Genomic DNA, 16,682 nt, shown 5'->3' on the forward strand with positions numbered 1-16,682 from the left:
TAATTATAGTTATTAATTTTTTTAGCTTTTAAGTCTACACTATTTTATAAAAGCTAACGTTAATTTGATAATTGCAGGAACTACATTGCACTACTAAACTTGTACTTTTGATTTATAAAACAAGCTTGTATCAATAATTAGCTATTTAAAATTAATCTTTAACAAAAAAAAACTTCAAGAAACATATGCTTTTTTTCATCTCAGTTACAAAAAGGTTTTGAATTTAGAACAGAGCTACAAGTTAAAATGATCAATTAAAAATGTGCTGAACAGTTTTAAAAGCTTATTTTTATTTGCATTAAAAGCTTAATTTTAATTGCATTAACATTTCAAAAGACAAACCTTTAAATTAGCTTTTTATTTAACCTGTCAATCGAAAATGTTCGCATCTTTTTCACAAGCTTTTTTTATTTGAGTATAAAATTGTAATTTAATTGTTTTAGAATTTTTAAAGGTAATTGTTTTACTTTGACATTCTTGTTAAAAATTAGATGCATTTAAACTTTTTAAAACTAAACGAATCTAATTTATGATCGTCATAAAATCTATTTAAAGTTAACTGATTAATCGTAATACAAAAAAGAACTCTAAAAACGTACAAACAGTAGAGTAATTTTTTTTAACAGATTAAGGTTTAATGGTTTTATATTGAACGTACTTGGGTCTACTAATAACTTTTCATACTAATAAAAAGAGTCACACCGTTGAAATAAGTTTTATGTTTATGTGCTTACACGCAGGACTTTAGATTAAAAGAATCAATGTTATAAAAGACAGAAGTTCGAAATAAATTAAAATAATAAAGATCACACTGAAAAAACAATCAAACTTTTTTCTTAAAAAATAGATACTTTTGCCTTTGTATACTTAAAACTTTATCTTGATAAAAACAAACATATTTTGTTTGCTTAAATTTTTATGATTTTAATAAAATGTCATAAAAGCTTATTTTGTTGAAAATTTGTTTCGTAAAGGTTCGTTAGTAAAGCTCAGAATAAAAACGTTGTTTTAATTTTAAAGCTGCATGAATTAAGTTTTAAAAAAATATTAATTATTTGAAAATATATTTTTTAAACTATTAAAAACTTTTGTATACCAGAATATCGACATGAAGCAGAATTATGTTTTTTAACTAATTTACTTTATTTTCTCCTACAACTGCAGTTTTGCTTAATCAATTTTAATTTTTTCAACTCATCCAACATATGTTTACAATTAAATTTAATTTATTTTCAATTGATAATGCCACAGTAAAATTATTTTGTTTTAAGTAAAAAGCTATTTACTTCCCTTAAAAACAAAAACACTATTTTTAATATAAACAGCTACTAATTTCTATAATATATATAAATACATACACAACATAAAGTATACAGTATTTTTTTTGTTCAAGCTTTAGAAACTGTATATGCAGTACAACTTTTTGTAATTTAAATTACAATATGTAAAAAAAAAATCGATGCTTGTTAAATTTAAGTTTATTGTTTGTACGAATTTATCTTGAACATAGTTTACGCAATATGTATACAGCAATAATAAAAGAGTGAAGTGTTTCTTAAAATAAGTACTTTTATGATAGTGTTGTATTAGAATTCTTTTATTTCAGTAAACAAGTTTTAAAATTTTACTAGCAAAATTAAAAAAACAAAGTACAGAACAAGCTTTTTGTTTATGTGATCAATAATAACAGCACAGTTAAATTGGACATAAATTGTTACAACATATACATTTATTACTTGGAAGAGTCAAGTACTTTTGTAGTTTACAAGAAAGCTCTAACGAAATCAGACTTTGTTCAAGTTTTTAAGTTCTTTATAAATTTATTTGATCAAACTTGAAAAAATTACTTTAAATTCATGAAAATACTCATTTAAAGATATTGCCCACTTCAGAAAAACCAAATCGACAAGAAAATCAAGTAATAACATTTAAACGTGTTAGTTATAGTTAAAGTGTAACTTTGATTACATTATAAGTTCGAATTTTTACTTTTATTCAACCCTTTTCAAAAAGTCAAAGAAACTTTACCTTTTTCAAAGACGGTTAAAAAGAACTTTTTTTTTTTGAACTTTTACTTCACAACTGTTTGTAAGTTTAACGCAGTGAAACGAAGAAACATAAAATAAATTAAAGCTTATTAAATTCATATCTTACATAGAAATAAATAAACGCCAAAAGCAAACTCATGAAGCTGTCATCCACCTCGGACGGTTCTGCTCGTAGCTGTGCAGCTTCTTCGAAAAACTCTTGAAGCTCTTCCTTCTCCTCGACGGCGACGCTGAGGGGGAGACTGTGACGTCACTGTCAGCTTCGCTTCCGCTCGTCACGTCATCCTCGATGAGGGCTGACAACGAATCCACGCACGGGAGCTCGCTCCTCGTCGGCTCCTTGCTCGTCAGCATTTTCACCCATTTCTCGCGGGATCGCGTCGACGACGTCCGGAACTCGAAGTTGTGGGTCTGCAGCGACGTGGTCAGCTTGAAGTCCCGATCCCCGCTGACGGTGACGTCGCAAGTCGCCAGGCGCAGGCAGGTCAGCGGGCGCGCGTACTTCCGGTCGGACTCGGAAATGACGACGTACGAGTTTGTGACGTCACTGTGGACCGAAACGAGAACGCGCCTCGGGAAGTGCAACAGGTTTTTGGCGTTTCCCGGCAGCTCGCTTTCCATGCTTGCCCTCACCTTGGTCATCTGGTTGCTTCGCAGCATGGCTCTCACGTCGTCTTTTCTCAACTTGTGCGTTTTACTTTCCGTGCAGCCGATGGTTGACGAACTGTTTTTGAAGTTGAAGTTTGAAGAAATTAAGGTCAAAACGCCCGAGTTTGAGGTTTTTTTCGCTTCATCAACTTTTACTACACTGTATTTACTATGGTTTTTGACGGCGTTGAGCGCAGCTTGATGATTGGTTTTTGACATGATCACACTTATAGTACTTTATAAAAAATATGTTTAATGCCTGCAAAGTAGTATTGCAAAAAAATTAAAATGCATTTATTAAATCTATTTAAAGTTCTCATAAGTTGGTTTACTTCAGATACTTTACACTTTAATTTCTTTAGTTTAGTGCAGTGGCTTGACTTAATATACTTAAGTGCTTTTTAGCTAACAAGTAACAAAAACTTTTCTAACCTCATCAATCTCGATTTGTTTATATAAATTTAAAAGAAAAACCACAAAATTGCTTGTTTGTAATTTTATGAATGACAACACAAAATGTATGAAAACCATGATGTATCGATAAAAGTAGTGAGAACGACCTTTTTTTAATGTCATTGAAGCGGTAAAAAAAAGTATAGATCATTTTGAAATACATGTTTTTATAAATTTTACAACTAATAAAAGTGTTTTAAAGTTTTATTTCGAGAATATCAGGCCTTTTAATTATTTTTGCCAGGTAATTATCATTTTTTAGTTAAACTAGAGCTGTTTTAACATAAAATATTCTTTAAATGTCTAACAAACTCATATAACTTCTATAAAAAGTTAGTAAAAGTTTAGAGAATAAAAAAGCTTTCTATAATTAAAACTTAAGTTTTATTTTCAACTCAAGTACAACGCTTTATTGAAAACTTACTAAAAATGCGCACCTATAACTAGAAACTAATATATACCTGAACTAAAAACAAGCAGTTTAAAAAAACTATAAAATATTAATCCCTAAAGTATTAAAAGCTTTTAAAGTACTTCAAAATTCCAAATCGCAACAAATTACAATAAATTTCTCATCGAAACCGAAGCTTAAATACTTCCCTGTGTACCTTATCATGCGACTACTCTCTTTCATATTTTCTCACACGCTGTTAAGTTTCTCTCAATTTTGACCTTAGCCATTTAACAACGCTTCAGGCAGTCGCGCTGAGCGATGAGGCTATTAATACAATCGATAAAGCCTACTGATCGCAATAAATTACCGGAAAAAGCATTAGGTGGAAGTGAATTACTGGCTTTTTTACTTCCGAAAACATAGGGAAAATGATTTTTTCTTAACAAAAATTTTATGGTTAATTTTTTTTTAAATTTACAACTACTTAGTGAAACCCAAAATAATTTAAAAATGAATCTTTATTATTTTTTGTTTCTTCTTTTTTGCAGTAAAATGCTTTAGCAATAAGCGAATTAAAACTATTTAAGAATACAAAAAAGCTTCTTTTTTAAGATTATTTTTAAAAGTACTTGCTATATATGTTGCTTGCTTTTCTTTAAGCACAACAAAATTTTAGATTTATTGAAACCGAAAGATCAAACAAAAATAATTCCTCAAAAATAAGTTTACTTTTATTCTACAAATCCTTTAGTATTGCAATACGATTGAAAAACCTTTTTTTTTTTTAACAAGCTTTTAGACTACTTTGATGGTAGTATTTTTCTACCAACGTATTAAAATGCAAAAAATTAACAAAAATATTTACATTCTCTTCACACGTATTTTTTCTTACTCGCGTTTACAAAATATTTTACTTCTAACAATGCAAATAAAAAATGCTGTTAAAAGCAAACACGTGCCGTTTGCTTAGCGCGTTTGTGACTACGCTTTGTTTATTTACATGCAATGACAGCGAACAAAAAGCTTATTTCGTACAAAGATGAATCAAAAGATAAAATAAAAAAATAATAATATTTGAAATTGGTAAAACACTTCCGGGTTTTTCCATATATAACACAGCATCATCTTGTGTTAAACAACGCAAAGAGTCAACGTAAACACTAAGCGTCAATATTGTATATAAAAAATATTTAACTGAAAAAAAAAAGCTTTATACTGTACTGACTTTTAACATTTCAACTTGAGAACCGTACAAACCTTTTAACAAAAGTAAAGTAGCATTGGTGTCACTAAAGTAGTTTACATAAACAGAAATTATTTTTAAAACGCTTTGAATTACTTTAGTTATAAATTGCTTTTACTTTAAGCTAGTAAGTTTTCATTACTTATAATTTAATTGTACTTAAAAACTACTAATGATTAAACGCTTTATATAAATTAAAAAAATTGTTTGTATCTTAACTTATACTCTAAAGTTTTTAAAGTACACACGTGAATTCACTTAAAACTGCTTCGCTTGTGTGAGTGTAATAACATAACTCTTCTCTAAATTTACGTTAAAGTCACGTAACAGCACAAGTTCAATTGCAACAATTGTCTTATGAGTGTTCACTTCAACTTAATTCAATGTTAACATCAATCAAAACGTCAAGAGCTGTCTCTTAATATTGACGCTTTTACTAATCGTTACGAAATTTACGAGTATTTTAGAGAGCACTTGAACTTTTTTATAATTAGATCAAGGTTTCATTAACGCATTTGTTTTTGCATTTGATCTTAAGAATCTTGTGATTTATAATTTTTAGCTAAAATAGAAAAAAAAAACTTATAGGTTACAGATATTAAATTTTGTAAACATGTTTTTAAAGTTTTTTGTTTACCCTTTAAGGTGTTGTTTTGAAAGCAATTTTGTAAGTTAAAATAAATTACTAATTTTTTAATTGAATAATTCTGTAAATTTGAATTTGTTTTTGTTTGTCCATGTTCTATCACATTTAAACATTTTATTCGACGTACGATTTGACAACAAATGAAAGTAACATTTCCTCGAAATTAATAAATTTGTGAGAAATTAAGCTTAGTAAAAATATTGTTTAACTTGTGCAAAAACTACTAAGCAAAAGTATGTCATGAGTCCTCTGATGTACTAACTAGTTTTTATCATTCGAAGCTAAAAGTTTTATTTCTTCGTGCACCAGGTTCTATGAACGAATATTTTGAGCGCCTTTTTTTTTGTTCAATAAACTGTAAAATTTTTAAGATATCTTTAGTAAACTAGATAAACGTAGAACTTATATGAAAATTCTTACAAACTAAAATACAGCCTTTATTTAAGGAAAATAACCTTAACATACTTATATCAATAAAATTTAAATTATTGAATGTTTATAAAAATTTTACACCAACTAAACTTACAAAATTAGATCTGCTAAATAAACCAACAACTTAATTTTGTTTTAAACTTTATTTTAACTTTTTTATCTATTTTCTATAATCTATAGTGAATTATTTTAATAATTATTTACTAACTCTCACTAAATTTTCTTCGTACCTTAACGGAATATACTAGTTACTTTTACCATAACTGTTGTTATTACTTTTCCATGAAACATCGATTACATCGAAAATGACAAGTTTGCGGTTCTTGCAAAATTGCTTTCCTTGTAAAAATTTGAACACTCTCTAACATGAGTTAATTTTTTCAGTTAAAGTTGTAATGTTTTTTGAATTTAAATTATTCATAAGGTGACTTTAAACTGAAAGATATACCGATTTTGATAATAAGCATATTTTTCATTTAAAAACCACCAAAAAATAAATATTGATTATTAGATAGTAAGTTTTAAAAATAATAATTATATAATCGAAAGTCGAGTCAAACTGAGTTAAATGGTTCAAACCTTACAACCATTGATTAAACCTAACAGATCTCATTAATATTTAAAACTAGTTCCTTTTTAAAACAAAAAAAGAACGCGTTGTGTAACCTTTAAACTAATGACGAAAACATACTTTTACAGAATTTTACTGTATATCTGTAAAAGAAAAGAACATATTTTGGCTGAAATTATAAAGACTTTTAAAATATTTTCAACTCTACATTGTAAACAAACCCTAAAGGAGCAAAATATATTTCTATAAACTTTTGTGTCGTTAATCCATGATGGTTAAGTTTTGTAATTTCATGTTCGCGAAAAGTAAAGTAACGTAGTAACGCTTATAATTTTATTCAACGTAGATAAAGACTTAGTTTTTAAAATCGTATACAAAAAAGAAATTTAGGAGTAAAATCTATACCAAACTTTAACACTATACTTTTATAAACTTATAATTTTTTGAACTAATTTTTAAGAATACGTAAGGAATAAATATGTTGAAATTTGTATGTTTATTTTGGGTAGCTATCAAATTTGCACGAGCGTACAAAATTGCACGAGGGGACAAAATTACACGAGGATACTTTTGCACAAAGACACTTTTGCACTAGGGGATAAAACTGCACGAAGATACTATTGTACGAAGAATTTTTTGCACGGAGACATTTTTGCACAGGTTGATTATTTTTTATCTTTTATAAATTTTCAATTTATTTCTTTTTTTACTATCACTGTTACCCCTAACCCTTACCCTCGGTCAGTAACTTATTTTTAATTTTTTATTAGTTTGTCTTTTAGTTTTTTTACTCTTTTTTATCTGTTTTTTTTTGCTCTCGTGCAAAAATGTAACTCGTGGAAAAGTATCTTCGTGCAATTTTGTTCTCGTGCAACTTAGTAACCTCTTGCAATTTGTCTTCGTGCAATTTTGACCCGTTTCAGTTTATTTTGTTGTGCAGTTTTATTACAGGTGTTTTTTAAGGGTTTTATGACTATTTGTTGTGTAGTTTTATAGAACATGTTTTATTAAGTTTTTAAAGTTACAAATTATAACATATTCTTTGGATGAAACTTTTGTTACATGAATTCTCAATGAATTTTATCGAAGGGTATACAATTATAAAAGTATACCTTATTAATGTACTTTAACTAAAACATTGTTTGTATATTATAGTTTAAAAAATGTATCTGATTTTGTTTAACTATATGTTAAAACAGGGTCGGCAGGCAGTTGGTGGTTGCGGGCCGAACTTCAAACTTTAAAATCTTCGCGGGCCGCAGTTTTAGTTTTAGCAGCATTTAAATAATCTAACGGTTTTAGTTTTATTCAGTTTAGTATTTTGATGGTTTTTAGCTGCACGTAGAATACCTTTATAAATTGTAGTTTATATTATCAAACTCTTTTTCATATTTTTTTAAAATATTAACTTTTGAAAACAATTTTTGCATTTTAAATATTTTGCACTCTTTAAAATACTCAGTAACTAGATGACTAAATAAAATTAAAACCTATTTGAATACAAAAACTAAAGAATTTTTTAACATAGTTAAGGCTAGAAAATTTTAACCAAACACCTTATTAGCAATTAAAAAGTCTTTTACATGGTTGCCACTTTTTGAAGCAAAAACGTCTGAGTTACATCAAATCAGCCTAAGTTTATAAAAAATTTGAAATTCCAAACACTTGCAATATATCAAGCTTAAATATATAACTTAAATATTATCATTATAATAAAGTACATAATACGTAACTAAATTAAAAAAAAAAACAATTAATAAACTTCAATACAGTCATAAAAAATGTTCAGAGAATTCGAGCTTTTATTTAAAGTATTTTAAATAAAAATTTCACACACATTTGAGTTTTTTTAAATGTCTTATACAAATTTAACCTTGTCTGAGTTTTTAAATTTTTCAAACTACCCTGTTTGTTTGACAACCTAGATAAAAGTAAAATTTAAAAAATACAAAACTAACGAAGTTTGTTAACAGTGAAATAAATTTATACTGCAAAAATATTCTTATAAGTGAGTTTGAATAGACAGGTAAGTTTCCAACATATTAGAAGAAAAGTATAAACATTTATTAAGCTATTATTGAATTAGAATACTTATTTTTATTGGGCATTACAGCAATTTTTTATTGCTTAATCCGCAATAAAAATATTGCATTTAAATAAGAGTAAATGTGAAATATAAGACAAAACTATAAGAATTACAAAACGTTAGTCAGGAGTTATTGCGAGAAACAGAAAAACAAATCGCTTAAATCAGTTTCAACAAAGCACATTATTATATTCAGTAACCACAGACTGTTCAGAAAAATTTGTCCTGGCAAGTTATTAAGTAGCAAAAGTAATTAATTAAAAGAAGACACCGTATAGAATTGATTTTTTTTAAGAGTTTGTGTTGGCGGTAGTAAAAGTTTTTTTTTTGTTTATTTCTTCAATGACAACAAGAAGTTGTGTTTAGGAAAAGTACGAAGATTATAAAGCCGCATAAATCAAACAAAGACTTCAACTGATCTGTTAAGATAAGAGCAATGATACAACAAGTACTACTCGTCTGTGAATATTTATTAGAGGTGTTTTTACTAATTATGACATTTTACAAGAATTTTTAGGTTTAGTTCCAATGCAAAGCACAACAATAGGTAAAGAAATTGTAAAAGAAATGTTGCAACGCAACAATCTAATGGGCCTGATCTTAAGTTTTTGTCACAAACAATGTTGCTATTGCATTTATTGCAAAAACATCGTGGTAATATGATTTTGCTTAAAAACCAGATTTTAAGCATTTCAAGCCAAAAACTGACAAAAAATGCCTTAATTGGCCTGAGATTTTAAAAGTCTTCAAACTAGCTTGACTTAGTCTGAGTGTGTGGCAATGTTTATTTGCTTAAATATGATATATTTTGATTGATAATTTACAGACTTAATAAATTTACCATCCTTAATATAGTTTGTAATAAACAGCTGGTTCCAAAAAAAGAGTACCTGTGTACATTAGTATGTTACTCATAGAAGTTAACTTAATTTGCCAAAACATATTATTTGAAAAATTAAAAAGTATACTGAACAAAATCTTTTTTAATTTATATCAAATATTTTGTTTTACATGTGTCTGTACTACACACTTAGATAATATATGTAGAAACATTAACAATAGAAAACTGTGCTTAAACTACACGTAATCTAACTTAAGTATGAAATAAAAGTGGTTCAAAAATGAGCATCTGTGTCCATCGGTATGCATAGGTATTGATACAAAGAGCACAGAAAAATTCTAAAAAAATCAAACTGTGTCGAATCCAAAATAATAAAAACCTAATTTCTTTATTATTATGTTATTTTAAATGTTTTTGTGTACACTCAAATATAACATATAGTGATAAAACATCTATAAAAGAAACTTAGGTATAAATTACATGCTAAACGAAATACCTAAATTGTAAAGAATTGACATTTTAGTAAATAAAATAAATGCAAACGTTTTCCGTTGTGTACAAAAGTAATGCACAGTAATTTAGTACTGTGCATTAGTACTGTGCATAATGTACAGTAATTTAGTACTGTTGTGTACTGTGGAAAACGTTTGCATTTAGTTTATTTACTAAATAGGTGTTATATAATTAACTTACAGAATTCAAGTACTTTTATTTTAAACTCTATATTTAAAATAATTTATTTTTCAGAACATAACTTGCTACTGTATGAAGAAAGTTATTATGAAAATGAGAAAAAAACACTGCTTGAACGCAATCTGTTTTTTTTTATATTATTAAGTCAAATCAGTTAAGTATTATATTGTTTGTAATGTTAACAGGAATTTAAATCAAATTAAACCAAACTACCGAAAAAAGTTAAACTTAAATTATAATTTTGCTCAGCGGGCCACAATTACATGCTCGCGGGGCGCAGAATTTTCTTTCGCGAGCCGCGTTTTATTCAAAAAAAAAGTGCTCACGGGCCGCAGTTTGCCGACTCCTGAGTTGATATAATCTTTATTTAAACGAGCGAAGACTTAGTTTTTAAAATTGTTACTAAATTGAAATTTAAGAATAAAAGTTATTGTAAATTTCAAAACCACGTATTTATAAACTAACCAACACTTTTAATTAGTTTAAATAGTACAAATATTATTTGGATGAATACGGTCATTTTGTTCTGTAGTTTTATTCCAAAAATTTTATTAAGGTTTTAAAGTTATGAAATATAAATAAGAAATAAAAATGTGAGAAATATTTATTATACCAAAGTAAAAACATTAAAAAGCGATTACAAAAGCAGTTGAAAACTTTCATATTAAAAGGATTAGTGTAATTACCAAAACAACATACAGCTTTTGCTTTTACAGTGATGAAGCCCCACAGTGTAACTCGATAGACAAATTGAAACAAATACCGACAGTTTTAAAAAATGCGGCTGAAAAACAGCGTCAAAACGAGAAAACAACAAAAGCCCCATTCAAGCCAATTAAAAAACGGTAACAATCACTTGGTGTCGCACAGTATCGCCACGCCCCTCAGCGTCCAGTGCTCGGGCATCTGCGTCGTCCTCAGGAACAAGTTGAATATGTAGGTGAGGTCGGTCCTGCGCGGCTTCTTGTACACGGGGCAGTGGTACAGCTTGTTGTCCTTGGACAGGCTGGCGGGCGAGGTGTTGACCGCGTACACGTGGACGACCGGCATGGCGCTGAACAGCACCTTGGCCTGCGACTCGACCAGCTTGCAGTTGCGCCGGTCCCACCCCGCCCCGTCTATGAACAGCCCGTGCACGTAGACGCCACCTGGCGGTTATTTTATTTTAACATATTGGTTTATTTAAGTTGCGAACCACAAGTTGCAGTAGTAGGGATATTTATAAAAAAATTGTCAAACTTTTTTTTGGAAAATTTCAAACTGAATTAAGGTTTTAAGTATTATGAACAAAAGATGATACTAATTAAAATTTAGTGACTAACTTGAACAGTAATAGTATTTAAATACATCCTCACCTATTTCAGGAGGTGGGGGGTTTATCACGTCTTCCTTGAGCATTTTGGTGACCTCATTGTACAAAACAACGCCATCAAGCGCCCAGCCCTTGTTTGCTCTCGTCACTTCTTGCCTCATGGCCGTCAGGAATCCCTAGTAAGGAGTATTTTAGATAAAAAAAAAGGCACGAGTTACTAAATTAAAGGTTGTTTAAAGCTTTTTGTGATAGAATTCTTTTTAGTTGACCATATTTAACAAAAATTTTAAATTAAATAAAATAAGATATGTATAAGGTTTAGGATACTAATAAACTTTTGCTTTAGTTGCTATTTCTTCAATCAATTTATTAATTTCAACATAACTTTTTCAACTAAAAGTTTTACTGCTTAAACTTTAAAATACATCGTTGATATAAAAATTTTCTTTACATAGTTATATTTTCTTCAAAATTAATCTCCTGAATACCAAACTTTAAATTTAGCTTGTCTACTTTATTTTATAAAAGTTGTAAACTATCTTATAAAAAATAACTACCCAATAGTTATTAACCTTATTATTTATCGAAGAAATTTATTAAAAAAAAAACAAAAATAAAGTAAACGAACAGTTAAAAAAAAATTTACAACATGGTTCACTTTTTTTTCAATTTAGAAACAGAAAAATATTGTGCAGCAAAAATATGTTTTCAATATTTTGCTTACTTGAGGGTTAAAAAATCCAGTCATCCAAAATTGATTTGGTCTTCCGTTAAATATCCATGCATGGAACTGACTGTGCCTTTCTAGCAGTTCTGTGAACCAAAAACCAAGAGTAGAACTTTCCCAAGATATCTGTGGGCAATTAATTTTGTGTAAGCGTTGATTTTAGGGACTGATTTGTTGAAAAACAACTAAACTACTAAAAATAAACAAAACAAGCGTCTTCTGCTTACAAATAAATTCTTACTCAAACTTATTCAAAAAATAAATACAAAATTCCTAAGAAACTTACAAAAACTTCAAACTTTTTCTAAAGAGGTTTAAAAATCATCAAAACTTCAAGAAAAATACGAAAGAAAAAAAAGTAGTAAATTTAGATTTTAAGCTTTCGTTAACATTTTCATTCTCGCTTAAATTTTTTACCTTTCTCCAGAGCTGAGGTATACGCGCGTCGTACATCTGATCAAGAGCGTCGCGAAGATTCTCGCTCATGATGATCGTTCCGTCGATTGCCAGCTTCAGGTCTTGCAGCGTCGTCCTGACAACGCTGATCACTCGCTGCATCCTGTCGATCTCCTGCCGCAGAAAGATGTTCATCGGCTGGATGGCTCCGAATTTTTGTAGTTGTGCTTTTACCTGTAAAAAAAATAAAAATAGTGAAACGCGAGGCAACTGGTTTACAAAGCAGTCTTTATCATAAAAATTTTATATTCACTGCTTTAACAGTTTTCTTATACACATGAAACTAGCGCGAGTTTTACTTTGTGGGGTAAGAAGTTCTCAGGCAGTTTTTCCAGCATTTCTTCAGCCATTTTGAAAACGACGCTTTCTCTCGTTTCACCGGAACCTCCACTGGATTCTTTCGGCTGGACGCTCACTATTGTGCCGAGGGCAGTGTTCGCAAAGTTTGTCTGTAAAAAATCGAACAAATAAGATTGACTATTTTTATGATTTAACAAAGTCAACCACTTAAGCAGAAAAAAAAACTTTTGACTTATATTAAACGATAAACTATAAAACCTGGTACGTAATGTCAGCATTTGGATGGAGACCCATCACTTCAGGTGAGTCAACAATAGGCATGTTGTCAATGTAACTTCTAAAATCTTGAATTGACTTAACGTTTGGAATAGTGTACCCTTAAAGTAAAAAATGTTAATAATTTAGCTCTGAAAACATTAATAAAACGATAAACTCCAGCTTCTAGTATTTTTTTGTTTTAGACTACATCAATTATGTTTTTTTGCTAATTTTTTTTTACCTACTGTTATAATAATTTAACATCTTTACTCAAGTATGTATGAAGATATTTCACCTTTGTAAAAACAAAATTTGTCTGAAAACATTTCGTCTCCGAACCAAACTTTGCAAAAAGTGTTGAGAAGATGCTTGTCCAAATCATCAGTGACCCTACCTCCAAATTGTATTTCTCCTAACATGTATCTCACCGTGTTCCAAGATATTCCCTGTATTCACGTTGATCAGGATATTAAAACTATTTTTATTGAAAAAAAAAGAACTTTAATGAGTAATTTTGGATTTAACTTTTCAAAGGTGAAAAAGTAAGTAATATTTCTCTAACACTTCTAATTAAATGCTTTAAGAAATTTGTATTATTCAATATTTAGAGAAGTTATTGAAAATACTCAAAACATGAATAATATTTATAGCATTTATCTTAAATTTCCATCATCTACTTTTAAAAACACATTGTCACACAAGCGCAGGTTCGTTACCTTTTTCGGTCCGACCTCGTCCAGGTGGTTCTGAACAAACTGGACGCTTGTGGTGAAGTCGGCCTGGTTGAACTCGTACGGAATGTTCCAGCCGAGGGGCCCGAACTTTCTCCTCTCCTGAACCGTCGTGTAGAGGAAAGCCACCGCGTACAGCATCGGCTTCCACTGCGGTATCCCTATTATGTCGAGGAAGTCCTGAAAGTTTTAACTGGTTTTGATGCCTGATAAGTTTTCACAAGTAGTTGTTCAAGACATATAAAACTAAAAAAGTTTAGAAAAACTAGTTCATTCATAAAAAACAAATGTATAAAACTTAAGACAATATGTAGCGTGCTAAAAAATTACTTCTAATTGTTTTATAACAAAAATCAGAACGAAACAAGTTCGTTAGAATATACAATAACAAAAAATTGCACACTACTTGCTTTATTAAACTCAGTCTAGTAATGCAAGTACTGATATTATACAAAAGCCAGTTTAATAGTTGTTTGTCAACAAATCAGAATAAATGTAGGCGTTATGTTATGGTTTATAGTGTACCCGAACTGTTTGTAAACAATTTCAGAAAAAAAAATTAGCAACAAATTCAACAAACTTGTGTGATAGTTGCGTACGTCCGTTTCAATCCCGCCTTCATTCCTTGCGGTGGCTCGTTCGTGTACTTGATGGAGGACTGCAGCAGGTTGATGGGAAACTTGGGGTGAACTTCGGCTGTTATCCACGTTCGGTACTGCTCGTTCACTTCCTCCGTTTCTTGCAACTTAACGTGATTTCATAAGATTTAATAAGGTTAAACAACCTTTTCTTATTAAGGTTTCTTATAATTTTTAAAGAGTTCAAACAAAGTTATGATACTTCAATACAGATATGTGAAATATTCCTGCACTTAAAAACATCTCATATGTTTTTGATTTTTCATGCAAAAATTCAAAGAAAAAAGCATAAAGTAACCAATTTTCAGCAAACTTGTTAATTACATCAAACAAAAAACCTGCTGAAGAAGTTCATCCATGTAGTTGAGCCCAAGATGGCAGTTTTGCAGGAGAAGCCACCCCCCGTCGGTGAACGATTGCTGAAGAAGTCTTCTTGCGTGGACCTCTTGACCTTGGCCCATGGAAATGGGTCTACATGCTGAAGCAATAAAATGCATATAAGGGTTTAACATTAAAGAAAAATTTATTCTAAATTTTATAACTTTATTCAATTAGAAAGGAAAAATATGTAAAAAGTGAAGAAAATAGAAGCTGGTATGTTAAAAAAAACAAACGTATTCCTTTGCTTCTCGCAAGTCGTTCAATGGAATCCGTAGGATCTGATCCCATTGTGAGGAAACAGATCATCGGGCATCTGTTGTCCGATTCCTTCAACATTTCTTCGTAGTCTAACAAAACTGCTTCTGCGTAGTTCGCACCCATTGTAGACGTGATAAAATGTCGAGCCTGTTTAGTTTTTGTGAACAGATTTATTAATGTGACAAATAATTTAAATTTATTAATTTGATTTAATTGTAAATAGTTTAAAAACTAGTTTCTAGAAAATATCGTAGTCAAAAACGAAATTCCATTAAAACTGCTTGTCTGACCAAAAACCAAGAGTAGTAGTAAAAAATGCCTACTTGTTTATACATAAAAAGACACGAGTAGTAAAAATTTAACCTGCGCAGTGATTCTGTCAGGGGCCCACGACCTGATAAGCAACAGTTTTTTGAACGTGTCTAAAGAGCTGTTGTACCCGTCTGGTATTGTGGCTTCTTCTGGAGCAGATTGGTCGAACCAATTCTTCCAAGCCTTTTATAAAACGTATATTGTATGGTTTTTATGTTTCCTAGGAAATAACTATTTACATTCTTCAAGCTAGTTTATTTTTTAATAAATAGAGTTTGCTTTTTAGTGACTTGTTTTTATTTAGCAGTAAGCCAATTATAGGTAAGCTGAATTATGTTTTTTTCAAAATTCTAGCATAGCAAACTTAAGATAATGCTTTACAAACTATCAATATGCTTTTTGCGATATATACTTAACCTTTGAATATATTCAGTTCAAATGTTCATGTTTTAAATGAGTACTAACTTTGTCATTTCTAGAAATTTGACCAAGTAGCTGTGAAAAATGCGGAAGCTTACTGAGTTGTACTAAATTCAGCCAAGTCATGTCGGAAATCCACTTCTTAGGTTTTGGTTGGACGGCATTTAAGTCCAAGCTTGCACCACCTAAAAGTAGTAGTTTCAAAAATTAAATTGTAAGATTTACAATTTGATGAAACAGTTATTACCGACTACATAAATGACAGTTTAAAAAGTAACTAGTTCTTTCTAAAAAGTATGTTTTTATTCATAGTTGTCTTAAAGCGATTTAAAAACAAACCATAAAAAGTAACTTTAATAAAGCTTTTTTTTTCAAGAAATATTATTTTAATAAGGGTAAAAATATAATTTTTTTTTACTATTTTTTAATTGTAAAACTTTATTACACTGTAAACCAATCAAAACAACAAATAAGAAGATAATATAACAACCTTTGATGAACGTTTGAAACTCGTGATGGCTGATCAAGCTGGTGTTGAGAGCGATCTTGAGCGTGAGGAGGAGCACGTACAGGAACTTGTGCTCCTCGTACAAGCCCCTGGTGGTGTAGCGGAACACCTCGTACGTCAGGAAGCCGATGATGTTTCCGATGCGCGCCTTCGGCACCGGCGACTTGGTGGACCGTCGCAGGCTCAGGTCGAACAACTGCAGGAACTGCCTCAGCGAAGTCTGAAAGGAATTTCTCGTGAAAGGCGAGAAAGAATTCAATCGTTTTGCTTAGAGTTGTTTAAACAAAAAATTTAAAAAAGCGTTGGTTTTTTTTGATCACCAACTG

At 30.0% G+C, this 16,682-nt stretch overlaps 2 protein-coding genes across 2 annotated transcripts in view; both read right to left on the bottom strand.

The window, feature by feature from the left end:
- Positions 1-1,650: 1,650 nt before the first annotated feature.
- LOC145840332 (uncharacterized) lies at positions 1,651-3,944 on the bottom strand. The gene has a single exon (XM_082947556.1). The coding sequence runs from the start codon at positions 2,913-2,915 to the stop codon at positions 2,184-2,186; it is 732 nt and encodes a 243-aa protein (XP_082803682.1). The 5' UTR covers positions 2,916-3,944; the 3' UTR covers positions 1,651-2,183.
- Positions 3,945-10,654: 6,710 nt separating this feature from the next.
- LOC145840650 (dynein axonemal heavy chain 5-like) overlaps positions 10,655-16,682 on the bottom strand; it is a 40,708-nt gene continuing 34,680 nt past the window's right edge. The window contains exons 76-89 of the mRNA XM_082947970.1: positions 16,339-16,576; positions 15,894-16,033; positions 15,480-15,611; positions 15,092-15,263; positions 14,816-14,955; positions 14,420-14,584; positions 13,825-14,019; positions 13,404-13,554; positions 13,109-13,227; positions 12,850-12,999; positions 12,512-12,724; positions 12,092-12,220; positions 11,411-11,543; positions 10,655-11,203 (exon numbers count right to left, since the gene is read on the bottom strand). Coding sequence (XP_082804096.1) covers positions 10,908-11,203; positions 11,411-11,543; positions 12,092-12,220; positions 12,512-12,724; positions 12,850-12,999; positions 13,109-13,227; positions 13,404-13,554; positions 13,825-14,019; positions 14,420-14,584; positions 14,816-14,955; positions 15,092-15,263; positions 15,480-15,611; positions 15,894-16,033; positions 16,339-16,576 — 2,373 coding nt within the window. The 3' untranslated portion in view covers positions 10,655-10,907. The remainder of the gene's footprint in view (positions 11,204-11,410; positions 11,544-12,091; positions 12,221-12,511; positions 12,725-12,849; positions 13,000-13,108; positions 13,228-13,403; positions 13,555-13,824; positions 14,020-14,419; positions 14,585-14,815; positions 14,956-15,091; positions 15,264-15,479; positions 15,612-15,893; positions 16,034-16,338; positions 16,577-16,682) is intronic.

Source organism: Thalia democratica, chromosome 7, assembly GCF_965202585.1.
Source record: "Thalia democratica chromosome 7, ktThaDemo2.hap1.1, whole genome shotgun sequence".
NCBI classification, from domain to species: Eukaryota; Metazoa; Chordata; class Thaliacea; order Salpida; family Salpidae; genus Thalia; species Thalia democratica.